The sequence below is a fragment of the Sus scrofa genome, chromosome 1 (assembly GCF_000003025.6).
Source record: "Sus scrofa isolate TJ Tabasco breed Duroc chromosome 1, Sscrofa11.1, whole genome shotgun sequence".
In the NCBI taxonomy this organism is placed as follows: domain Eukaryota; kingdom Metazoa; phylum Chordata; class Mammalia; order Artiodactyla; family Suidae; genus Sus; species Sus scrofa.
Genome location: NC_010443.5, coordinates 43,475,068 through 43,502,344, shown reverse-complemented (window position 1 = coordinate 43,502,344; position 27,277 = coordinate 43,475,068). Strand labels below are relative to the sequence as shown.

Sequence of the window (27,277 nt, the reverse complement as noted above, 5' to 3'; positions counted from 1 at the left end):
TGCAGACACCATGTCAGGTTCTTAACCCACTGAGCCACAACAAGAACTCCAGAAGTATATTTTTGTAAGATTCTTACATTATACATGAAGGACTACAATAATGTAATATTACTGGAAGTAGACTGTTACACTTTAAAGATGCATAAGCTCTAAAGCAATCACTATAGTAACTCAAACGAAGATTAACAGCTAATAACCAACAAAGGAGATGAAATTAAAAAAAAAATTGAACAAATTTAGAGAAGGCAAAGTAAAACAAAGAACAAGTGGACAATTAGAAAACAAACAGAAAGATGGTAGATTTAAACTCAACCATGTCAAAACACACAAAATATAAATGGTCTAAATACCCAAAATTAAAAGGGAGACAGGACAGAAAATTTTAAGACCTGACTACATGCTACTTACAAGAAAACCACTCCACACATGCTGCAGTTTTGGCAAATCCTATTTCTAAAACCTTTTGGTCTAGAAGATTTATGATTGCTGACTATATTTCCTTTTTTTTTTTTTTTTTTTTGTCTTTTGTCCTTTTAGGGCTGCACTGCAGCACATGGAGGTTCCCAGGCTAGGGGTCAAATCGGAGCTGTTGCTGCTGGCCTATGCCAGAGCTATACAATGCCATATCCGAGCCACATCTGCAACCTACACCACAGCTCACAGCAATGCGGGATCCTTAACCCACTGAGAGAGGCCAGGTATCAAACCCGCAAACTCATGGTTCCTAGTCAGATTCATTTCTGCTGTGCCATGGCGGGTACTCCCTATAATTTCTTTTTTTAATTGATACATACCTGACATACATTATATTAGTTTCAGGTGTACAACATAATGGTTTAATATTTATATATATTGTGAAATGATCACCACAATAAGTCATCTGATAGTGTTTCTTGAATGTTTTTAGTTTATGCAAGTTTTCCATTTCTTTAATGTTAAAGAAACAGAGTTAGTGTTGGTATTCCTTAAAACTATTCATTTTCTTCTATGTTTCAGGTTTACTGACATAAGTTTTCAACAATGATTTAAAATCTCTACCTCTATTTATTTATTATTTTTTAAATTTTATTTATTTATTTTTTGTGTGTGTGTCTTTTTGTCTTTTGTTGTTGTTGTTGTTGCTATTCCTGGGCCGCTCCCGCGGATATGGAGGTTCCAGGCTAGGGGTTGAATCGGAGCTGTAGCACCAGCCTACGCCAGAGCCACAGCAACGCAGGATCCGAGCCGCGTCTGCAACCTACACCACAGCTCACGGCAACGCCGGATCGTTAACCCACTGAGCAAGGGCAGGGACCGAACCCACAACTCATGGTTCCTAGTCAGATTCGTTAACCACTGCGCCACGACGGCAATCCTCTACCTCTATTTATATCACTTTCATTTCTAAAATTTTCATTTGAGCTTTTCCCTTTTTTCTGACTAATAGAATTAGAGATTTATCTAATTTGTTTAATTTCTGCTCTTTTCATTATTTCCTTTATTCTCTTTTATGTTTACTCTTCTTTTCCAAGCCTTCTTGAATTAAACATTTAATTTAAATCATTGTTTTTTTCCTCCCTTCTTTCCCTTCCCTTCCTTCATTAATAAAATAAAAAGACATGAGAATGATGATATAGTCTTACATATATATAAGACTAAGTATATAGGTATATAGTCTGGTAGGAATGGAAAGAGAATGAAGTAGAATAAATATCTGAAGAAGAAATAATGACAAAGAATATTCCCAAACTGATGAAAGATATCAAACTGGAATCAAGAAGTGCTTCAATCCCCAAGAATACAAATTGAAATACAATGAAAACTGTATATAGGCACATTATGGTGACACCACTGAAAACAAACTGATTAAAAGAGAAATTATTAAATCAGCAAAACACTAAATGGTGCATTCAGTCTAGCATCAATAAGACTTATGGATGACTTGAAGAGAAACCAGAAACAATGGAATAATATCTTTTTTTGCTGAAAAAAGTAACTGCCAATGTGACATTCTATATCAATCAAAAAATACCTTCCAAAACAATAGACAAGATGTGGAAACAATCTAAATGTCCACTAATGAGTGAATGGCTAAAGAAAATGCCATTTATATATGTGCATGTATACACACATATATGTGTGTATGTGTATATGTTTGTGTGTGTGTGTGTATAAAATGCTACACAGAAGGGACTATTAGTCTTAAAATGGAAGGAAATCCTTAAAATATATGCTACAATATGAGTGAACCTTGAGGGACATTACACCAGGTGGAATAAGCCAGTCATAAAAGGACAAACACTGCATGATTCCACTTTCATGAGCTATTAATGGGGTTCATAGGACATGCTGCCCCAAAATATGGCACCTTGGCATACTGAATGTTTTAAGCTGAAGGAGTATGAGAAAACAGCAGGTCATAAATCCTCAGGTATGCTCTCCCTATACCCACAGGAAAGGAGCATCCTTATCTCCAAAGAAAAAGGAGATACACTAAAGAACAAGTTTGCTCAGTTTTTTCCAGTTTACAACACTTACCTCATATTCCTTAATCTATCATACTCCTCCATGACTGGTCCACTCTTTATCAAATTTAGCATGAAATACTCAGGTCTATTACTTTAGGTTTTCATTTCCTTATGAAGGCCCAGGTCACATAAAATTGTATTAAGGAAATTTGTATACTTTTCTCCTGTTAATCGGTCTTGTCAGTTTAATTTCCAGATCTAGTAACGGACACTAAACGGTGGAAGAAAATCTTTTCCTCCCTTACAGTATCTGAATTAGTCAAGCTTACAGAAGCAAAGAGAGAAAAATGGTGGTTTCCATGGGCTGGAGTAAGGAGGGAAATAGGGAGTTATTGTTGAATGGATATAGAGTCTCAGTCATGAAAGATGAGAAAGTCTGATCTACTGTAAAAATTTAGTGTCCAAATAGTTAACAATACTGTACTGTATCTGATTTATTAAGAGGGCAGATTTCATGTTATGGGATCTTTTTTTTTTCTTGTTTTATTATTTAATTTTTTTCCACTGTACAGCATGGGGACCAAGTTCCCTTACATGTATACATTTTTTCCCCCCACCTTTGTTCTGTTGCAATATAAGTATCAAGACATAGTTCTCAATGCTACTTAGCAGGATCTCCTTGTAAATCCATTCCAAGTTGTATCCAATAACCTCAAGCTCCCAACACTCCCACTTCCTCCCTCCCCCTCCCGGACAGCCACAAATCTATTCTCCAAGTCCATGATTTTCTTTTCTGTGGAAAGGTTCGTTTGTGCTATATATTAGATTCCAGTAATAAGTGAAATCATATGGTATTTGTCTTTGTCTTTCTGGCTCATTCACTCAGTATGAGAGTCTCTAGTTCATCCATGTTGCTGCAAATGGCATTATGTCATTCTTTTTTATGGCTGAGTAGTATTCCATTATGTATATGTACCACATCTTCCAAATCCAATCATCTGTCAATGGACAATTGGATGGTTCCATGTCTTGGCTATTGTGAACAGTGCTGCAATGAACATGCGGGTGCATGTGTCTCTTTTAAGTAGAGTTTTGTCTGGATATATGCCCAAGAGTGGGATTGTGGGGTCATATGGAAGTTCTATGTATAGGTTTCTAAGGTATCTCCAAACTGTTCTCCATAGTGGCTGTACCAGTTTACATTCCACCAGCCAGTGCAAGAGGGTTCCCTTTTTTCCACAACCCCTCCAGCACTTGTTATTTGTGGACTTACTAATGATGGCCATTCTGACGGGTGTGAGGTGGTATCTCATGGTAGTTTTGATTTGCATTTCTCTAATAATCAGTGATGTTGAGAACTTTTTCATGTGCTTGTTGGCCATCTGTATATCTTCCTTGGAGAACAGTCTATTCAGGTCTTTTGCCCATTTTTCCATTGGGTTGTTGGCTTTTTTGCTGTTGGGTTGTATAAGTTGCTTATATTTCTAGAGATTAAGCCCTTGTCCGTTTGAAGCTATTTTCTCCCATTCTGTAAGTTGTCTTTTTGTTTTCTTTTTGTTTCCTTTGCTGTGCAAAAGCTTTTCAGTTTGATTAGGTCCATGGGTTTATTTTTGTTCTTATTTCTGTTGCTTTGCGAGACTGAGGTTGATGCCAGAGAGTGTTTTGCCTATGTTCTCTTCTAGGAGTTTGATGGTGTCCTGTCATATATTTAAGTCTTTCAGCCATTTTGAGTTTATTTTTGTGCATGGTGTGAGGGTGTGTTCTAATTTCATTGCTTTGCATGCAGCTGTCCAGGTTTCCCAGCAATGCTTGCTGAATAATAGATTTTCTTTTTCCCATTTTATGTCCTTGCCTCCCTTGTCAAAGATTAATTGGCCATGGGTGTCAGGGTTTATTTCCGGATTCTCTATTCTGTTCCATTGGTCTGTCTGTCTGTTTTGATACCAGTACCACACTGTTTTGTTGACTGTGGCTTTGTAATATTGCTTTAAATCTGGGAGAGTTGTGCCTCCTGCTTGGTTTTTGTTTCTCAGGATTGCTTTGGCAATTCTGGGTCTTTTGTGGTTCCATATAAATTTTTGGATTGTTTGTTCCAGTTCTGTGAAAAATGTTATGGGTAATTTGATAGGGATTGTATTGAATCTGTAGATTGCTTTGGTAGTAGCATGGCCATTTTTACAATATTGATTTTTCCAATCCATGAACATGGAATATCTTTCCATTTCTTACATCTTCTTTAATTTCTTTGATATAAGCATATAAGTCCTTTACCTCCTGGTCAGGTGTATTCCGAGGTATTTGATTTTTTGAGGTGCAATTTTAAAAGGTATTGTCTCTGCATTCCTTTTCTAACATTTCACTGTTGTTATACAGAAATGCGACTGATTTCTGAATGTTAATCTTATATCCTGCTACTTTGCTGAATTTATTAATCAGTTCAAGCAGTTTTTGGGTTGAGTCCTTAGGGTTTTCTGTATATAGTATCATGTTGTCTGAATTCAGTGACAGTTTGATCTCTTCTCTTCCTATTTGGATGCCTTTTACTTCTTTGTCTAATTGCTGTGGCTAGGACTTCCAAAACTATGTTGAAGAGCAGTGGTGAGAGTGGGCATCCCTGTCTTGTTCCAGATTTGAGTGAGAAGTCTTTCAGTTTTTCTCCATTGAGTATTATATTTGCTGTGGGTTGTCATAAATGGCTTTGATTATGTTCAGGAATGTTCCCTCTATACCCACTTTGGCAAGAGTTTTGATCATGAATGGATGTTGGACTTTATCAAATGCTTTTTCTGCATCTATTGAGATGATCATATGGTTTTTGACTTTTGTTAATGTGGTGTATGACATTGATTGATTTGCGTATGATGAACCATCCTTGTGAACCTGGGATGAACCCAACCTGGTCATGGTGTATAATTTTTTTGATATGTTGTTGGATTCGGTTGGCTAAGATTTTGTTGAGAATTTTTGCATCTATATTCATCAAAGATATTGGCTGATCGTTTTCTTTTTTGGTAGTATCTTTGTCTGGTTTTGGAATGAGGGTGATGGTGGCCTCATAGAATGTCTTTGGAAGTGTTCTTCTTCAACCTTTTGAAAAAGTTTATGGAGATGGGCACCAGATCCTCTTTATATATTTGGTAGAATTCACCTGTGAAGCCATCTGGTCCTGGACTTTTATTTGTAGGGAGTGTTTTTATGACCTCTTCAATTTCATTTCTAGTGATGGTCTGTTCAGTTGGTCTGTTTCTACTTGATTCAGTTTTGGCAAGCTGTAAGATTCTAGAAAATTGTCCATTTCTTCCAGATTATCAAATTAGTTGGCATATAGTTGTTCATAGTACTCTCATGTTTTTTGTTTGTTTGTTTGTTTTGTATTTCTGCAGTATCCATTGTGATTTCTCCTTTTTCATTTCTAATTTTGTTTATTTGGGTTCTTTCTCTCCTCTTCTTAGTGAGTCTAGCCAGGGGTTTGTCAATTTTGTTTACCTTTTCAAAGAACCAGCTCTTGGTTTTATTAATTTTCTCTATTGTTTTTTGAATCCCTATTTTATTGATTTCCTCTTTGATCTTTATAATTTCCTTCCTTCTGCTGACTTTAGGTCTTTTTTGTTCTTTTTTTTCTAATTCATTTAGGTGGAGGGTTAAGTTGTCAATTTGAGATCTTTCTTCTTTTTTGAGGAAGGCCTGTATCGCTATAAAATTTCCCTCTGAGCACTGCTTTTGTTGCATCCCATAGATTTTGAGAGGTTGTGTCTTCATTATCATTTGTTTCAAGGTATTTTTTAATTTCCTTCTTGATTTCCTCATTGACCCATTGGTTTTTTAGTAGCATGTTGTTTAGTCTCCATGTAGTAGGTTTTTTGTCTTTCCTTTTCCCATGGTTGATTTCTAGTTTCATACCATTGTGATCAGAGAAGATACTTGAAATAATTTCTATACTTTTAAATTTGTTGAGGTTAGCTTTATGTCCCAATACATGGTTGATTCTTGAGAATGTGCACTTGAGAAGAATGTGTATTCTGATTTTTTTGGATGTAGTGTCCTGAAGGTGTCAATTAAGTCTAACTTTTCTATTGTTTCCTTTAGGATCTCTGTTGCTTTATTGGTTTTCTGTCTAGAGGATCTGTCCATTGGTGTGAGTGGGGTATTAAAGTCTCCTACTATGATTGTATTCCCATCAATTTCTCCTTTTATGTCTGTTAATATTTGTTGTGTGTATCTGGGTGCTCCTGTATTTTGGGCATATATGTTGATGATAGTAATATCCTCTTCTTGGATGGATCCCTTAATCATTAAATAACGTCCTTCTTTGTCTTTCTTTATGTCTTTTGTCTTAAAGTCTGTTTTGTCTGATATGAGTATTGCAACTCCTGCTTTGCTGTCATGTCTATTGGCATGAAATATTTTTTCCTACCCCTTCACTTTCTATCTATATGTGTCCTTTGTCCTAAGGTGAATTTCTTGTAGGCAGCAGATTGAAGGTTTTTGCTTTTTTATCCACTCAGCCACTCTGTGTCTTTGATTGGAGCATTCAGTCCATTGACATTTAAGGTGATAACTGAGAGATGATTATTTATTGCCATTTTAAACCTCTTGTTACAGTTGATTCTATGGTTCTCCATTCTGCCTTTTTTTGGTTGGATGTCTCTGATTATTTTCTGCTTGAGTGTTGTTGTTTTTTTTCATTTTTTTGCAAATGCAATGTTTGGTTTTGGTTTGTGAGTGCCCTGTTTTTTAAGTATGCTTACCCCTTCCTATAATCGTGTGTTTTAGCCTGATGGTCCTTCATTACTATACTAAAATTAAGAAGAGAAACAAACAAACAAAAAAATTTTTTTTAACAGTCTATTAATTTCCTTACTTCCCTTGCCCACATTTTATGATTTTGATGACTCTTTTTTTCTTTTTAATTTTATTTTCTTTTAAACATGTTCATGATTAAATCTGTATGCCAGCTTATTTGAGTGACTGCTCTCTGATTGTGGTTTCCTCAATCATCCTTTCTTTTTCGTTTAGAGAAGCCCTTTCAATATTTCTTTTAGCCTGGGTTTTGTATTGCTGTATTCTTTTAGCTTTTGTTTGTTGGAAAAAATTTTATTTCCCCTTCTATTTTAAATGATATTCTTGCTGGATAGAGTATTCTAGGTTGCATATTTTTTCCTTTTAGCACTTTAAATATCTCTTGCCATTCCCTCCTGGCCTGTAGAGTTTCTGTAGAGAAATCAGCTGATAACCTTATGGGGGTTCCCTTATAGGTAACATTTTGCTTTTCTCTTGCTGCCTTTAGGGTCCTCTCTTTATCATTAACTTTTGCCGTTTTTATTATAATGTGTCTTGGTGTGGGTCTATTTGGGTTCAACTTGTTTGGGACCCTCTGTGCTTCCTGTATCTTGAACTCAGTATCCTTTAGATTTGGGAAGTTTCTTCAAATATATTTTGTGATAATTTCTTCAAATATATTTTGTTATGGGATCTTTATACCACAAATTTCAGGGGGCGAAAAAAGGGAAAGCTGGAGCTGCTTCTAGGGATGTTTCTTCTGCCTGAGACAGAAAGTAGGATCCTGACAGGATGGGGACTTTCACTTGCATAACAAGAGAGGCATCAGGAAGAATACTCAAAACATGGCCTTTGAAAATTGGAAAAAACGACAGTTAAAATATTAGAAGTCAAGGAGCTGCTAAAACAACTATGCTACCAAACCTAGCTAGAAATGCAGTGATCTTGTACCTCACTCAGGAAACAATAATATGCACAAATCAGTCTCTAGTTGAAGCAAAAATGTGTATCTGTTACTTTCTGAGAAGGTTCCTTGCCTTTTCTAATTAAATTTGGTCTTTGAGAATAGTTTCCCTTGAGAGTTTTGAAAATCATTAATGGCTTTTAAAACCATTACAGATTATCACCAAATAAATTATGCTCAGTGGCCATCTTGAATAATTTATCAGAGATGGTTATCAAGGAGACATTCTTCATGCATTACCAAAGAGAGAAAGACTAGAATAAAAGAACAGATGACCAAAAGTGTAGCATATGAAGAGGAAAACCAGTGAAATTTTAATTTTCCATACATTTTCTTTTTCCCCAAACCGTTTCCAAAAGAATGCACATAAAAGGAAAAACCCATTACCATGTGAAAACATACCCCCCTCTATTTCATTAGCTTATATTTTCAAACTACTTCTAGTACTATAAATAAGGGATAAAACACAGTTTTAAAGAATCTGTTTCCTTACCTTTACCCTACACAATTGACATTAATTAATTTTGGGCAAATACAAAATATGGCTCTGGGCTTTAGTTTTGAAATGTACTTCTGAAGATATTTTCTTGGTATTTTTAAATTATGAAAAGAGATTAATTTTTCTTGGACTAGTCAGAATTTTCAATTTATCCACAGGTGGGCCTATCAAACAAAGCCAAGTGTATAGTTTGAAAATACTCCCAAAGTATACTAAAATGATAGCTTTTGCATTTATAGGTAGAACTTAAAAGAGACTAGAGGTTTGGTTCCAGACCACCAAAATAAAGCCAGTCACATAAATTTTTTGGTTTCCCAGTGCATTTATAAGTTATATTTATATTAGACTGTAGTCTATAAAGTGAGTAATAGTGTATGTCTAAAAATGTACATACATTAATTAAAAATACTTTTGTAAAATTTTTTTAATTGTAATCAATTGTTATTTCTCCAATATATTTTTTTTCTACTGTACAGCATGGTGACCCAGTTACACACACATGTATACATTATTTTTTCTCACATTATCATGCTCCATACTAAGAAAAATAGTTTTAGCTAAAAAATGCTAGCTATCATCTGAGGCTTCATTGATGTATATATTTCTCATTTAATTACATGTGGAAGTAAAATCGTATTACAATTTTACTAGGTAAATTTTTATAATCAATGGTGAATTATTTGGTTTATTGCAGATTTTTTTTAATTGAATTCACATTAAATGTCCTTCTAATTCATCTGCTTTATAAGCTAGGACTTATGATCTTAATTTTTAAAGACCTATGTGTACATATCATGGTTGCTAAAAGTTATTAAAATTCCAACCTCAAAGATAAAATCAATTAACATATGAGATTTTGTGCATGGCAATTTGTAGTCCATCTTTTACTTTGAGATGGACCCCATAATGCAAGAGCCATATTTATTTATTTTTTTAAATTTTTTATTATAGTTGATTTACAATGCTCTGTCAATTTCTGCTGCATAGCAAAGTGACCCAGCCATACATCCATATACATTCTTTTTTTTTCACATACTTATTTTCCATCACAACTGTTGAAATAAGATTTGAATATTTTTAATCAGCTTATCTGATTATTTAAATACAGTTTTAACAGTGTTTTTCTAACTTATTTTGGTTCTGTATACCCAGGTATAAAGTATTATAAAAATCATTTTCTAAACCTATTTTGTTTCAAAGTCAACTACCATATTGCATGAAATTCAATTCTAACACTAAACAACTTAGGTTAGCATGAGACTCCACAGCTTTAAGGGCAGGGTCCCCAAAAAGAAAGCCTCACTTCAGATGCCAGACTGAGATGGGATCCCTAACTCACACTTCTAACCAACTAGCTACCAATCTGGGGAGTTCCCAGAGTTTTTAACATACCATTTCATGTGCTATAATAAAATCACTGCCCACGTGATTGAATTCAATCTCCAGCCTCCTCCTCTCCCTGCAGGCTGAGCTGGCTCAAAGTTCCAACCCAATCCTCTGATCACAAGGTTAGTCTCTCTGGTGAACAGCCCCCATCCTGAAGCTGCTCCCTAGGGTCCAAGCACTACCTCGTTAGGATAAATGCAGGTGTGTTCCAGGGGCTTGTGAAGAAAAAGGCAATCCAAAGATTTAGAATCTCCTTCTCAAGGACCAAGAACACTGGCTAGTCAGAATCTTTATTATTGAACAAAATCTTACAGTTTGTACATACTCTATTGTAAACTGCAATTAATGAAAAAATGAGAATACTCCTTTACACTGACAATATCGTTTACTAATAGCATTAACTCAGCTGTCACCACAGAAGGGTTCTTCTCTAGATCAGGCTTAAAAGCACTAACTTAACCCCTATATCTTACATTATATGCACCAACTTAACCCCTATATCTTATATTCAGTGGTAAAAGCTATAAAATTTCAAAGAGGAAACCATTACAAGACCTCCCACTAGTATCAGTAATAGCATAGGTTAACCAACAACCTTAACCTCTTTTTCATTAAAATGAGGCTATTTCCTCTGCCTGAACATTTGGTGAGTACCTATTATGAGTAGTGAAATGTACATGAAACAGTTATTTCTGTGAAGGAGCAAAGAGTCTACTGAGGAAAGACATGCATGCAAACATAACTATTATACATACAAAACATATGTGTGGTTACTATTTGCTGATGGCCACTATTCATCAGACTGTATTAGGGTTTTTTACATACATTTATTCATTTATTCCTCTTGCTATAAACTAGGTGAGAGAGGAGAGTTGCCTAAAACAGGGAGCTTCAAAAAAACCTCATTTTTATTTATGTGGTGAAACTCTTGTACTCAGGCAGTTGAGCAGATCAATATGCAGAAGGTCAAATACCTTATTCAGAATCACTGAAACAGTTAGTGTCAAATATAAAGAATTAGAAATCAGGCTTCCTTCTTTCTTCTGAGCTGTTTTTGGAATTAACCTATATGCTTTTTCTCTTGAGATGGGGCACATTTAGCAATAGTTTTTATAGTAGTTATTTTTCCTTAACATTTGATCTGCTTTGACCTAATTATTCAAAATCTACAAAAGCTATATGCATTTTAAAGAAACAAAAAAATCCATTTTTTTCTCATGCAATTGTGAACACAGAGGAGTGATTTTGTGCCAGTTCTGAGCCTAAGCTCCAAGAGAACGTATATGCTTCATTTTCTCTTTGAACTTAATCCAGCCGCTGTATGAATAAAACTTAGCTAGAATACTGGAGGATAACAAACCACATGGAGGAAAAAAAACCATCCAGTGAGGCTAGCCTAGACCAGCCAACTCCTACCTGATAACTGTAGCTACCATGGGTCCAATAAATGAGAATAGATGAAGAACTGGCCAACTGAGCAACCTGAATGATTTTGGGTTATTTCCTTAGTATCTTTCTACAACATATAAAACTGACAAATATATATTTTTGATAGATTATATCAATAATTTTCTCCATTCTCACTGCCATAGGCTGAATGTTTGAACCCCCCTCCCTCCAAATTCATACCTTAAATCCTAATGCCCAATGTGATGGTATTAGGAGGTAGGGGCTGTGGGGAGGTGATTAGGTCATGAGGGCAGAGTCCTCATGAATGGGATTTGTGCCATTACAAAAAAGGCTCCAGGGAGCTCCCTTGCTCCTTCCACCATGTGAGGTTACAGCAAAAGGATGGCCATGGAACCAGGAAGTTGGCTCTCACCAGATAATGAATGTGCCAGTGCCTTGATCTTATAATTCCCAGCCTACAGATGTAGGATAAATAAATTTTTGTTGTCTCTAAGTTACCCAGCCTATGGCATTTGGTTATAGCAGCCCAAGTGGATCAAGACATCTATTAACTTATACCCAACAGAATAGAATAGTAATGCTTAAAAAATAATAAAAGCCAATTGATCCTGATTGTTTCAGGGAAAGTATTCATATTAATAAGTCTGAATTTTGGTCTGTTTAAAAACAGTATTAATTTCAAGTATGTTCGGTGAATTAAATTATAAATGTTCAAAATATGTATCCAAATGGGTCTATAATTATTCATATATAAAATTCACTTGTACTAGAAATATCTAATATTTTAAAATAACTTTTTCATAAAATCAACTAAAACTATCTTCAATCATTTATCAAGTATGGAAGTATCCACCTCTAAGCACATGCTGTGTGCCAGGCTGTGTTCAAGAGAACACAACGGAAAATAAAGAAGTCCAGGTGTCTACATGTTAGTTTATATTCCAGCATATCTTGATTAATAGTGGTAAGTTTCTACGCAAAATCTTTTGAAATTTCAACTATTAAATATAGTTAAAGGTTTGAGTTAGGATTTAATTTTTTTTTTTTTTTTTTTTTTTTTTTAATTTTATTTTCCCACTGTACAGCAAGGGGGTCAGGTTATCCTTACATGTATACATTACAATTACAGTTTTTCCCCCACCATTTCTTCTGTTGCAACATGAGTATCTAGACATAGTTCTCAATGCTATTCAGCGGGATCTCCTTGTAAATCTATTCTACGTTGTGACTGATAAGCCCAAGCTCCCAATCCCTCCCACTCCCTCCCCCTCCCATCAGGCAACCACAAGTCTCTTCTCCAAGTCCATGATTGATTTTCTTTTCTGAGGAGATGTTCATTTGTGCTGGATATTAGATTCCAGTTATAAGTGATGTCATATGGTATTTGTCTTTGTCTTTCTGGCTCATTTCACTCAGTATGAGATTCTCTAGTTCCATCCATGTTGCTGCAAATGGCATGATGTCATCCTTTTTTATGGCTGAGTAGTATTCCATCGTGTATATATACCACATCTTCCGAATCCAATCCTCTGTCGATGGACATTTGGATTGTTTCCATGTCCTGGCTATTGTGAATAGTGCTGCAATGAACATGCGGGTGCATGTGTCTCTTTTAAGTAGAGCTTTGTCCGGATAGATGCCCAAGAGTGGGATTGCAGGGTCATATGGAAATTCTATGTATAGATTTCTAAGGTATCTCCAAACTGTTCTCCATAGTGGCTGTACCAGTTTACATTCCCACCAGCAGTGCAGGAGGGTTCCCTTTTCTCCACAGCCCCTCCAGCACTTGTTATTTGTGGATTTATGAATGATGGCCATTCTGACTGGTGTGAGGTGGTATCTCATGGTAGTTTTGATTTGCATTTCTCTTATAATCAGCGATGTTGAGCATTTTTTCATGTGTTTGTTGGCCATCTGTATATCTTCCTTGGAGAAATGTCTATTCAGGTCTTTTGCCCATTTTTCCATTGATTGATTGGTTTTTTTGCTGTTGAGTTGTATAAGTTGCTTGTATATTCTAGAGATTAAGCCCTTGTCAGTTGCATCATTTGAAACTATTTTCTCCCATTCTGTAAGTTGTCTTTTTGTTTTCTTTTGGGTTTCCTTTGCTGTGCAAAAGCTTTTCAGTTTGATGAGGTCCCATGGGTTTATTTTTGCTCTAATTTCGATTGCTTTGGGAGACTGACCTGAGAAAATATTCATGAGGTTGATGTCAGAGAGTGTTTTGCCTATGTTTTCTTCTAGGAGTTTGATGGTGTCCTGTCGTATATTTAAGTCTTTCAGCCATTTGGAGTTTATTTTTGTGCATGGTGTGAGGGTGTGTTCTAGTTTCATTGCTTTGCATGCAGCTGTCCAGGTTTCCCAGCAATGCTTGCTGAATAGACTTTCCTTTTCCCATTTGATGTTCTTGCCTCCCTTGTCAAAGATTAATTGACCATAGGTGTCAGGGTTAATTTCCAGATTCTCTATTCTGTTCCATTGGTCTGTCTGTCTGTTTTGATACCAGTACCACACTGTTTTGAGGACTGTGGCTTTGTAGTATTTCTTGAAGTCTGGGAGAGTTATGCCTCCTGCTTGGTTTTTGTTTCTCAGGATTGCTTTGGCGATTCTGGGTCTTTTGTTGTTCCATATAAATGTTTGGATTGTTTGTTCTAGTTCTGTGAAAAATGTCATGGGTAATTTGATAGGGATTGCATTGAATCTGTAGATTGCTTTGGGTAGGATGGCCATTTTCACAATATTGATTTTTCCAATCCAGGAACATGGAATATCTTTCCATTTTTTTACATCTTCTTTGATTTCTTTGATTAAGGTTTTATAGTTCTCGGCATATAGGTCCTTTACCTCTTTGGTTAGGTGTATTCCGAGGTATTTGATTTTGTGAGGTACAATTTTAAAAGGTATCGTATTTTTGTATTCCTTTTCTAATGCTTCATTGCTGGTATACAGAAATGCAACTGACTTCTGAATGTTAATCTTATATCCTGCCACTTTGCTGAATTTATTAATCAGTTCAAGGAGTTTTGGGGTTGAGTCCTTAGGGTTTTCTAGGTATAGAATCATGTCATCTGCATACAGTGACAGTTTGATCTCTTCTCTTCCTATATGGATGCCTTTGATTTCTTTTGTTTGTCTAATTGCTGTGGCTAAGACTTCCAAAACTATGTTGAAGAGCAGTGGTGAGAGTGGGCATCCCTGTCTTGTTCCAGATTTGAGTGAGAAGGCTTTCAGTTTTTCCCCATTGAGGATTATATTTGCTGTGGGTTTATCATAAATGGCTTTGATTATATTCAGGAATGTTCCCTCTATACCCACTTTGGCGAGGGTCTTGATCATGAATGGATGTTGAACTTTGTCAAATGCTTTTTCTGCATCTATTGAGATGATCATATGATTTTTGACTTTTTTCTTGTTAATGTGGTGTATGATGTTGATTGATTTGCGTATGTTGAACCATCCTTGTGAACCTGGGATGAACCCAACCTGGTCATGGTGTATAATTTTTTTGATATGTTGTTGGATTCGGTTGGCTAAGATTTTGTTGAGAAGTTTTGCATCTATATTCATCAATGATATTGGGCGATAGTTTTCTTTTTTGGTGGTATCTCTGCCTGGTTTTGGAATGAGGGTGATGGTGGCCTCATAGAATGTCTTTGGGAGTATTCCTTCTTCTTCAACCTTTTGAAAGAGTTTAAGGAGGATGGGCACCAATTCCTCTTTATATGTTTGATAGAATTCACCTGTGAAGCCATCTGGTCCTGGGCTTTTATTTGTAGGGAGTGATTTTATGACCTCTTCAATTTCATTTCTAGTGATTGGTCTGTTCAGTTGGTCTGTTTCTGCTTGATTCAGTTTTGGCAGGCTGTAAGATTCTAGAAAATTGTCCATTTCTTCCAGATTGTCAAACTTACTGCCATATAGTTGTTCATAGTATTCTCTTATGGTTTTTTGAATTTCTGCTGTATCCGTTGTGATTTCTCCTTTTTCATTTATAATTTTGGTGATTTGGGTTCTTTCTCTCCTCTTTTTAGTGAGTCTGGCCAGGGGTTTATCAATTTTGTTCACCTTTTCAAAGAACCAGCTCTTGGTTTTATTAATTTTCTCTATTGTTTTTTGAGTCTCTATTTTATTGATTTCTTCTTTGATCTTTACAATTTCCTTCCTTCTGCTGACTTTAGGACTTCTTTGTTCTTCTTTTTCTAATTCATTTAGGTGGAGGGTTAAGTTGTCAATTTGGGATCTTTCTTCTTTTTTGAGAAAGGCCTGGATTGCTATAAATTTCCCTCTGAGCACTGCTTTCGCAGCATCCCATAGATTTTGAGAGGTTGTGTCTTCATTATCATTTGTTTCAAGATAGTTTTTAATTTCCTTCTTGATTTCCTCATTGACCCATTGGTTTTTTAGTAGCATGTTGTTTAGTCTCCATGGAGTAGGTTTTTTCTCTTTCCTTTTCCCATGGTTGATTTCTAATTTCATGGCATTGTGGTCAGAGAAGATACTTGAGATAATTTCTATGCTCCTAAATTTATTGAGATTCGCTTTATGTCCCAATATGTGGTCGATTCTTGAGAATGTTCCATGAGCATTTGAGAAGAATGTGTATTCTGATTTTTTTGGATGTAGTGTCCTGAAGATATCAATTAAGTCTAACTTTTCTATTGTTTCCTTTAGGATCTCTGTTGCTTTATTGGTTTTCTGTCTAGAGGATCTGTCCATTGATGTGAGGGGGGTATTTAGGTCTCCTACTATGATTGTATTCTCATCAATATCTCCCTTTATGTCTGTTAATATTTGTTGTATGTATCTGGGTGCTCCTATGTTTGGGGCATATATGTTGATGATAGTAACATCCTCTCCTTGGATGGATCCCTTAATCATTAAATAGTGTCCTTCTTTGTCTTTCTTTATGTCTTTTGTTTTAAAGTCTATTTTGTCTGATATGAGCGTTGCAACTCCTGCTTTTCTGTCATGTCTATTGGCATGAAATACTTTTCCCCAGCCTTTCACTTTCAATCTATATGTATCTTTTGTCCTAAGGTGAGTTTCTTGTAGGCAGCATATTGAAGGTTTTTGCCGTTTTATCCACTCAGCCATTCTGTGTCTTTTGATTGGGGCATTCAGTCCATTGACATTTAAGGTGATAATTGATAGATGATTATTTATTGCCATTTGATCCTCGTGTTCCAGTTGATTCTATGGTTCTCCATTCTTCTTTTTTTTTTTTTTTTTTTTTTTTTTTTGGTTGGATGGTCTCCTGTTATTATCTGCTTGAGTGTATTTTTTTTTTTCATTTTTTGCAAATGCAATATTTGGTTTTGGCTTGTGGTTGCCCTGTTTTTTAAGTATGCTAACCCCTTCCCATAATTGTGTGTTTTAGCCTGATGGTCCTGTAAGTTCAAACACTTCATTATTATATTAAAATTAAGAAGAGAGACATACATACAAACAAAAAGGATTATTTACCTCCTAACATCCCTTGCCCACATTTTATGGTTTTGATGACTCTTTTATTTTTTTCTTTTTAATTTTATTTTGTTTGAAGCATGTTCATGATTAAATCTGTATGCTGGCTTATTTGAGTGACTGCTCTCTGATTGTATCTTCCTCAGTCCTAGTTCTTCCTCTTCTTCTTCTTCTTCTTTTTTTTTTTTTTCTTTTCTTTTTTCTTCCCTTTCCTTCCTTTCTTTTTGGTTTAGAGAAGCCCTTTCAATATTTCCTTTAACCTGGGTTTTGTGTTGCTGTATTCTTTAAGTTTTTGTTTGTTGGGAAAAATTTTTATTTCCCCTTCTATTTTAAATGATATTCTTGCTGGATAAAGTATTCTAGGTTGCATATTTTTTCCTTTGAGCACTTTAAATATCTCTTGCCATTCCCTCCTGGCCTGTAGTGTTTCTGTAGAGAAATCAGCTGATATTCTTATGGGGGTTCCCTTGTAGGTAACATTCTGTTTTTCTCTTGCTGCCTTTAGGATCCTCTCTTTATCACTAACTTTTGCCATTTTTATTATGATGTGTCTTGGTGTGGGTCTGTTTGGGTTCAGTTTGTTTGGGGCCCTCTGTGCTTCTTGTATCTTGAATCCAGTATCCTTTAGATTTGGGAAGTTTCCAGCGATAATTTCTTCAAATATATTTTCCATTCCTTTATCTTTTTCTACTCCTTCTGGAATTCCTATTATGCGTAGATTGGCCCGTTTTATATTATCCCATAGGTCTCTTATATTGCTTTCCAGTTTTTTGATTCGGTTTTCTGTCTGTTGACCAGATTGAGTGATTTCCATTATTCTATCTTCCATATCACTGATTCGTTCTTCTGCATTATTCATTCTGGTTTTTACTGCCCCTAGTTCAGTTTGCATCTCTGCAAATGAATGTTCTAGTTTTTCTTGGCTCCTCCTTATATTTTCTAGCTCCTTTCTGAGGGTATCTGCATTGCTGTTCATATCTTCTCTTAATTCCTTCAGTATTTTCACTATTTCTCTTTTGAACTCCAGGTCTGTCAGACTGCAGAGATCAGTTTCATTGTTGACTGTTTTAGGTGAGTTCTCCTGTTGGTTTGACTGGGGGTGGTTTCTCAGCTTCTTCATCTTGCTTGTTGTCTTCTTTCTCCTGAGGGAGTTGTACTCTCCGTTATCGGGTAGTGTTTGCCTTGTCACTGCCCTGGAATATTTCCTGAGGGCTGTCGTTGTTGGTCAATCTTTTTTTGAGGCAGTGTGGCTTTTCTGGAGTGTTGATGGGACTAACAGTGTTTCTTTGAAGCAAAGGAGGACTTCCTGAGGGCAGACAGGACTGGGAGGTCCACCCCACGATGGTAGCAGATTTCACTTGGTTCTCAGCACCCCCTGGGGTCTTGGGCGGGTAGCAGGGCCCTTGGAGACTCAAGAGGTTCCTCCCCAGGGCAGCCCGACTCAGAAAGACCGTCTGAGATCTTTTCCCGATTCCGCCAGGCTTGTTGTAGCTTTTCTGGGCTGCAGGGGGTCCTGCCTGGAGCTGGCAGTCCTATGCAGCTGGTCCACTAGGTCTCAGCACCCCTTGGGGTCTTGGGCGGGTAGCAGGGCCTTTGGAGACTCAAGAGGCTCCTCCCCAGAACAGCCCGACTCAGAAAGACCGTCTGAGATCTTTTCCCAAGTCGGCCAGGCTTGTTGCAGCTTTTCTGGGCTGCAGGGGGTCCTGCCTGGAGCTGGCAGTCCTATGCAGCTGGTCCACTAGGTCTCAGCACCCCCTGGGGTCTTGGGCGGGTAGCAGGGCCCTTGGAGGCTCAAGAGGCTCCTCCCCAGGACAGCCCGACTCAGAAAGACCGTCTGAGATCTTTTCCCAAGTCGGCCAGTCTTGTTGCAGCTTTTCTGGGCTGCAGGGGGTCCTGCCTGGAGCTGGCAGTCCTATGCAGCTGGTCCACTAGGTCTCAGCACCCCTTGGGGTCTTGGGCGGGTAGCAGGGCCCTTGGAGGCTCAAGAGGCTCCTCCCCAGGACAGCCCGACTCAGAAAGACCGTCTGAGATCTTTTCCCAAGTCGGCCAGGCTTGTTGCAGCTTTTCTGGGCTGCAGGGGGTCCTGCCTGGAGCTGGCAGTCCTATGCAGCTGGTCCACTAGGTCTCAGCACCCCTTGGGGTCTTGGGCGGGTAGCAGGGCCCTTGGAGACTCAAGAGGCTCCTCCCCAGGACAGCCCGACTCAGAAAGACCGTCTGAGATCTTTTCCCAATTCGGCCAGGCTTGTTGCAGCTTTTCTGGGCTGCAGGGGGTCCTGCCTGGAGCTGGCAGTCCTATGCAGCTGGTCCACTAGGTCTTAGCACCCCCTGGGGTCTTGGGCGTGTAGCAAGGCCCTTGGAGACTCAAGAGGCTCCTCCCCGGGGGAGCCCGTCTCAGAAAAACCGTCGGAGAATTAGGTCGATCTATTCACGGCCTGGCTAGGCTTGTTCTAGCTTTTCTGGGCTGCAGGCCTTTTCTAGGGGGCTGGTGGTGTTTGGTGCTGCTCTGTGGAAGTGTAGCCCCTCCAAAGGGCAAGCAGGCCTGTGCAGGGAGAGCCCCTGCGGTGGTAGGCTTCAGGCAATTGTTGAGGCCAGCCCTCCTGGATGGCAGGCAGCCCCAGGTTCAGCGAGAGCATAGGGGGTGGCGGGGGTGGGGGAGGGAATGCACTGGGAAGCACAGCTTTCTGCTAGCTAGCGGGCCTGTAAGCTTGCTGTGGCGTGGGGGGTATTCTATGGGGACCCACCCCTTCTTCTCTCCCCTCCCCAGCACGGGCGCAGACCAGGCTCTTCTCCCAGGTTCCCTCTGCGGCGGCTTTCCACTTCCCCGCCCCTAGAGTATTGCTCCCTTCCTCTGCGACAGCTTTGTTTTCTAGTCTCCCAGGCAGTCTCTGCCCCGTCAAATGGTTTAGAGACCTCCCAAGCAGTTTCCGCTCTTCCCCGCCCCCCTAGCCCGGGGACTAATCTCTGGAGCCGAGGTCTCGGTGCCCAGCCCCCCCCACCAGGCGTCCCCCGGCCCTTTCTTGGGGACTAACCTTCGGAGGCGAGGTCTCGGTGCCCAGCCCCAACCCAGGCGTCCCCCGGCCCCCTCTCGGGGACCAACCTTCAGAGCTGAGGTCTCGGTGCCCAGCCCCCACCCAGGCGTCCCCCTGCCCTTTCCCGGGGACTAACCTCTGGAGCCGAGGATTCGGTGCCCAGCCCCCACCCAGGCGTCTCAATTTTTGGTGACTGTGCCCGTAGTTCAGATGGTCCGTTGGGTTCTTGATCTTTTTTCCGTACTCCGACTTACTGCTACACTCTTCTCTGCATCTGGAGATTCCTCCGGTTCGTTTGATCTTTCCCCCGGTAGGAGACTTTCCAGGGTGCGGGATCCCTTTCTCCTCCGCAGTTCCCTTTCAGGAGCGCCCGTCCCGCTCGGATTCACCTTCTCTCACTCTCCTCTTTTCTCCCGTTCTGCCCAATAATGTCACGAACTTCTTGCCGTTATTGGAGTTTAGGTTCCTCTGCCAGCGATTGGTTGTTGTTCTGTGCGAGTCATTTCTTCTGTAGATGTGCTTTTTTTGTTGTGTTTGTGGGAGAGGGCGAGCGTGTCCCCCTACTCCTCCGCCATCTTGTCCTCTATCCCAGGATTTAATTTTAACACTAAAATATCTACTACTTTTAGCCCATATAAGCATATGAAAATAAGCAGTAATTGGCACTGATTAAGAAAAAAATGCCTCCTCACACTATTTCCCAATTAGCATGATATATAACATGTTTATCCCTAAAATATTACATAAATGATAGAGAACCAATATACATCATAAATAATATAATTAAGTAATATTCAGGGTTTTTGCTCAGAATAATCAGGAGATTAATTTCAAAATAATTTTTTTCAGAACTTTGGTATTCAAATAGGCAAACTTTTTGGAATGTCCCCACAAATTTCTAAAATTTTTATCTTTAAGTCATTAATTTTTTTTTTTTTTTTTGGCTGCCCCATGGCATATGGAACTCCCAGGCCAGGGATCAGATCCAAACCATAGTTTCAAACTAAGCCACAGCTGTGACCACATCAGATTCTTAACCCACTGTGCTTGGCCGGATATTGGTCCCAGTGCTCCCAAGATGCTGCTGATCCCATCATGCCACAGCAACAGCTCCTAAGTCATTAATTTTAAATATTCATGATTTTCATAAATTCTGTGCCTTCAGAACTAACATATATTAGTTAAAGGAAATTACTACTTTAAAGTAGCTTTCCAATTTGATAGTTTCCCAAGTGTAAAACACAAAGACACCAGCTTTAATAGTTAATTAGCACTGAAGCTAACTTGCTACATGTACAAAGAAGATAACGAGGAGTTCCCAAATAATGAGTTACTCTAATACAAATGGAAGGATGGAAGAAAACAGACAGACAGACAGACCAACCAAATGACTCTCAGTTCTGATAGTGGTTCTTAAAAGGCCTGGGGCTGACATGAGACATCCATGTATTTGTAAGGTTCTAATTCTTAAACTTTACCGTAGTGAATACAAAGATATCTGTTTTATTAACCTACCTTTCTACATGCCTGAAATACTTATTAGTAATAAAAAAAGGACTCACCGATCAATTACAATTTCTTTCTGCCTTAGTAGTCCTTCTTTGATTTTCAGCACTGATTCCCATTTACCGAAATCTTGATAGCCAGCAGGTGAATAACTTTGATGAGATGATCCAGTCAAAACCTATACAAACATGTTTACACTATTAGTATACACAAGGTGGCAAAGAATGTTTATAGCTCATCTAGTATTTCCCAATGATTTTCATTTAAAGTAGAGAATTCTCCATGTGATTTTTTTAGACCATCAGAAATCACACCTGCGAATACAACATAATTGAAGAATTTTAAGGAGATTCCAAAGAAAAATGTACAAATCTAATGAAGAATTGGTGACAATACAACATATTATAATAGTATATATAAGACTTTTGTTATCTTTTGGAAGGTTTCTGGAAATAAGAGTTTAATTATTGCCTAAGGAAGGAGTACAGTAAAAGAATGTACCATGGCTAGACTGTACAAACATTACCAGAAAGGTTTCCACAAGGGAATAAAAACAGTATATGTAGCATTCAGACTTCAAGTTGTCATGTATCATATTATCATTTAATTACATTAAAATTTCAAAAGCTAAAATATTTTCACAAAGTAGTAGATATATCTACAGGAAATGACTATTAAATAGCAGGTAATCTAGATGATTATTGGTCTCCAGTGTATGTTACATCATTCAGAAAAAAAAACTCTTTAGAATTTAAGAAAATTTTCAGATATTTAAAACAAATAACAACAAAAGCCAATATATCAGATGTCCTCAAACTTCTATCATGGACACAAAGACAAATTTTTAATACTGGTAGTAGCTGAACTGTGTCCCCTCAAAAAGATGTTATTTGTAATCTCATTACAAATGAGATTATGTAATCTCATTACAAATGAGATTATGTAATCTCATTTGGAAATAGCAGACACAGTACCGAGTCGGTCGGGGTAGCTGGGGAACTCCACAGCTCCTCAGAGCCGGGTCCAAGTCTGCCAGGACAGCTGGTCGACCCGCGGCCCCTTGGACCCGGGACCAACTTGGCCGGGATAACTGGTCGATCCCACGTCAGCTCAAACCCGGGACGAGTCGGTCGGGACAGCTGGTCGACCCCACAGCTCCTCGGACTCGACTTTGTAGATATAGTCAAGTTAAGATGAAGTCATTAGGGTGGGCCCTAATCCTACATGACATGACTGGTATCTGACATTAAAAGGGGGGAAGGGATGGGATTAAGATGGTGGAACAGAAGGAATGGAGCTCAACTTCTCTCCTAAAAACAACAAAATTTACAACTAAATGCTGAGCAATCTTCAACCAAATGGACCAGAAACCTTCAAAAAGATATCCTACTCCAGAAGACAAACAGGAGGCCACATCAAGAGGTAGGAGGGGTGATTATGCCATATAAACAACCCCATACGTCCCAGGTGGGAAGCCCCACAGACTGGAAAGTTAACTGGTTCACAGAAACTCACCTACAGGAGTGAGAGTTCTGAGCCCCACATCAAACTCCCACATGTGGGAATCTGGCACTGGGAGAAAGATCCCCCAGAGCATCTGGCATTGAAGGCCAGTGGGGCTTGTGCACAGGAGCTCCACAGGACTGGGGGAAATGGAGACCCCATTCTTAAAAGGCACACACAGACTTTCACATGCACTGGGTCCCAGGGCAAAGCAAAGTCTCCATAGGAATCTGGGTCAAATCTGACCGCAGTTCTTGGAGGACCTCCTGGGAAAACAGGGGTGAATGTGGCTTGTTGTGGGGGAAGGACATTGGAAGCAAAGCTCTCAGGAGTATCCAGCAGCCCTTTGCCTTTCTCTGGAGGTGGCCATCTTGGGAAAATCTGGTCCCACCCATCAGCACTGAGAAGCCCCAGGCCAAACAACAATCTTTGAGTGGGATCACAGCCCCACCCATCAGTAAACAGGCTGCCTAAAGACCCCCTAGGCACACAGCCGCCTCTAATCCCATCCAGAGAAAAAGCCCCACCCACCAGAGGGACAGGAATCAGCTCCAACTACCAGTGTGCAGGCATCAGTCCCTCCCATTAGGAAGCACACAGCAAGCCCCCCTATACCAACTTCAGCTACAAGGGGGGCAGACACCAGGAGTAAGAGAGGCTACAACTCTATTATCTGTAAAAAGGTCACCATGCCAAAAACCTATAAAAATGAAAAGACAGAGAAGTATAAGTCAGGTGAGGGAGAAAGAAAAACCCCCAGAAAATCAGCTAAGTGATCAGGAGATTCTCAGCCTCTAGGAAAGACTTTAGACTGTTGATGCTGAAGATGATGCAAGACATTGGAAATAAACTGGAGGCAAAGATGGATAACTTACAGGAAACACTGACCAAAGAGATACAAGATATAAAACTTAAACAAGAAGAGATGCAAAATACAATAACTGAAATAAAAAATTCACTAGAAGCAGCTAACAGCAGAACACAGGAGGCAGAAGAAGGAATAAGTGAGCTGGAGGACAGATTAGTGGAAATTATGGATGCAGAACAGAAAAGAGAAAAAAGATTGAAAACAAATGAATAGAGTCTCAGAGAACACTGGGGCAACATTAAACGCACCAACATATGTATTATAGGAGTGCCAGAAGGAGAAGAGAAAGAGAAGGAGACAGAAAAAATATTCCAAGAGATAATAGTCAAAAAATTCCCTAACATGGGAAAGGAACCACTCACTCAAATCCAGGAAGCACAATGAGTATCATTTAAAATAAACCCACGGAGGAACACTCAAAGACACATATTAATCAAACTGACCAAATTAAATGATATTAAAAGGGGAAATCTGAACACAGACATGCACAAACGGAAGACTATGTAAAGAGAAAGAGAGAGAACACCAAGCCAAGATGAAAACACTTATTGGAGTGATGCATCTACAGGCAAAGGAACACAAGATTGCCAGAAAACCATTAGGAACTTGGCCTGGAACAGAGTTTTCTTCATAGCTCCCAGAAGGAACTAACTCTGCTGACACCTTGATTTTGGACTTCTAGCCTCCAGAACTGTGAGACAATAAATTTCTTGTTTTAAGCTATCCTGTTTATGTCCTTTGGTATGGCACCTCTAGGAAACTAACAATTGGTAAATCAAACAGGAATATGAATTCCTTGGCAAGCTAAGTGATGCTACATAAACACCAAAAAGCAACTTTAGGAGAATTCAAATATGCGGCAATATTTTTATCCTTTGTTTTCCAAAGATGCTATTGACAAGAACTATTCCTGAATAAACTACTAACTGGGTGACATTAACTAGTCCTAGATTAACCCTTTAAATTAAGATGACTGCAAGCAATATTAGGACAGGATGTTTCAGGCAGCAGGAAGCTAGCACAAGATGAATAGACTAAGAAGGGTAGAAACTAGATAATAATAAGTACATAACTTTATCAGACAGGCAGATATTTGGAGTGTGACACACAGGGTTATAGGTGCAGGTTAGTCAAAGATCCTATCTCTGAATTTCATTCTTTCTGTTGCCTAACATGCAGCTCAGGCAGATTCTGAGCCAATATGCACCAGTACAGATATATCAATTGTTGCAATACTTAAGTATTTCCCACTGTGGTTGATGACTAGCTGCCACCCAAACCCCCTAAATGTTGCCCACTACCCAGGCCACTCCTCAGAACTCTCCATCATCCAACAAAAAAGTTACTTCCTGGCATAAAAAGGGCTTCAGGACACTACCACGGCTTCCTTCCTAATTAGCTGGTTTCTGCACTAGTCAGCCCCTCAAAATTCTCCCATTTTAGCACTGCCACCAACTTACATTTAGTTGGCAGAGCCAGAATTCAGACACTGGTAGTCCAAAAAAAGAGCACCATACTGTCACACTGTTTCTACTATGATCTAGTTGACTAAGGTATTTCAAATTTCATATTGTCACAAGAGCAGAGAAAAATATTTGAAAGTAATTGCTCTCAGAAGAGAAGATTCAGCATAAATAATAGGTGCTATTAAGAGAAAGTCTCAATTGCAATTAATGGCTATCAATTTAATGGGCAAGTCATTTCAAGAAAGTTATTTAGTTAAACTATAGCTCCAACAGGACTTCATCAAAACTAAGCAAGACAAAAGACTACAGCAATAATTCTAAAACTCAACATATATGTGGAATTTACCAGAATGATAATGGTGAACCATTGGCACCATAATGTATAATACTAAATATTTCATTTATTTGGAGACCAAAAGTGACTATATCTTACATACTGAGTTATGTATTAATATCCTGATAATGTTTTACAGACATTTAAAATATTAGCCTTTGTATATTGTTATCATGCCTAACAGAACACTTCTAAGGTAGCTTGATGGTCTATGGTCTCCTCATCCAAAAAATCTAAAAAAGATTCCTCCACTGCTAATTATTACAAATCGAGAATGACCAATACCATAATATTTTAAGCTATACTTTATCTTATATATCCTGTAGCTATTTCAATAAAATAAGAGCCTAGGCAACAGACGATACTCTCTCAAGAAAATATTAAGTATTCTATTCTTCTATAAGTCATTGCTAAAATTTTTCCCCTAGCTAACATTCCTAAGGAAAAGCCCTTTCTTGTTTTATAAAACTCCATGGCATCTAGGAACAGAGGGACTAAACAGAAGGAAAACGTAGATCTGCAAGAGAAAAGCAAATGCCAACATCACTTGGTTTATAGCACTTGAACCACTGACAGGATGGAGCACTGAAGTATTTGCCAGATATGACCATGAATAAATACACATAAAATATGATAATTTATTCTTCTGATTTGTAGCTTCCTTGTTCTATACCCTTTAGAAAACAAATAAATAAAAAATTAAGCTATAAAATTGAGCAAATAGGAATAAAGGAAAGGAAGCCTTTCTCTGTAATTAAGATGTAAAAACAAAGAATTACCAAGTCATGGAGAAGAGACTTGTGGTTGCCTGATGGGAAGGGGAGGGAGTGGGAGGCATCGGGAGCTTGGCCTTATCAGACACAACCTAGAATAGATTTACAAGGAGATCCTGCTGAATAGCATTGAGAACTATGTCTAGATATTCATGTTGCAACAGAAGAAAGGGTGGGGAAAAACTGTAATTGCAATGTATACATGTAAGGATAACCTGACCCCCTTGCTGTACAGTGGGAAAATAAAAAAAATTAAAAAAAAAAAAAAAAAAAAAAAAAGAACTACCAAGTCAGCAGCATGGTAGTCTTCCTAATAAACTTCAACCCTGATCCATAAAAGTAATTTAAGAAGGAGAATGAATCCTGATACACAACAAAATTCTGCAGGTAGAGTTATACATAATTTAAAAACCCTATTTATTTTTGTCTATCATTGAAAATGACAATTATGGAGACATGTTACCTTTTAAAGCCTTTATAGTGAGGCCATAGTGTATGCTATAGTAAATGAAGTCATAGAATGCCACTTGAATTACCTAGTAAGATTTTTTAAAATCATATTGTGATATCTCAAATAGCAAGGCAGCTACTTTACATTTGTGATTTTGCATACTATATTAAAAATGCTACATGACTAAAGATATATAGAAAATTTATAGAAATTTTATTTTTATTACAACTTAGAGCAAACTGCAAGTTTATACCCTTTAACACCTACCCATTTCTCCACCCACAACCCTCTGGTAACTGTCATTATAGTTTCTGTTTATGTGAATTTGGCTTTTTTAGATTCCATGTGTAAGTAACATCATACAGTATCTGACTTTCTCTGACTTATTTCACTTGGTCA

The 27,277-nt window shown here is 38.3% G+C and overlaps 1 protein-coding gene across 1 annotated transcript in view; it reads right to left on the bottom strand.

Moving 5' to 3' along the window:
- Positions 1-27,277, bottom strand: part of CEP85L (centrosomal protein 85 like) — a 172,206-nt gene that overhangs the window by 62,491 nt on the left and 82,438 nt on the right. The window contains 1 exon segment of the mRNA XM_003121248.5: positions 21,540-21,661. Coding sequence (XP_003121296.3) covers positions 21,540-21,661 — 122 coding nt within the window.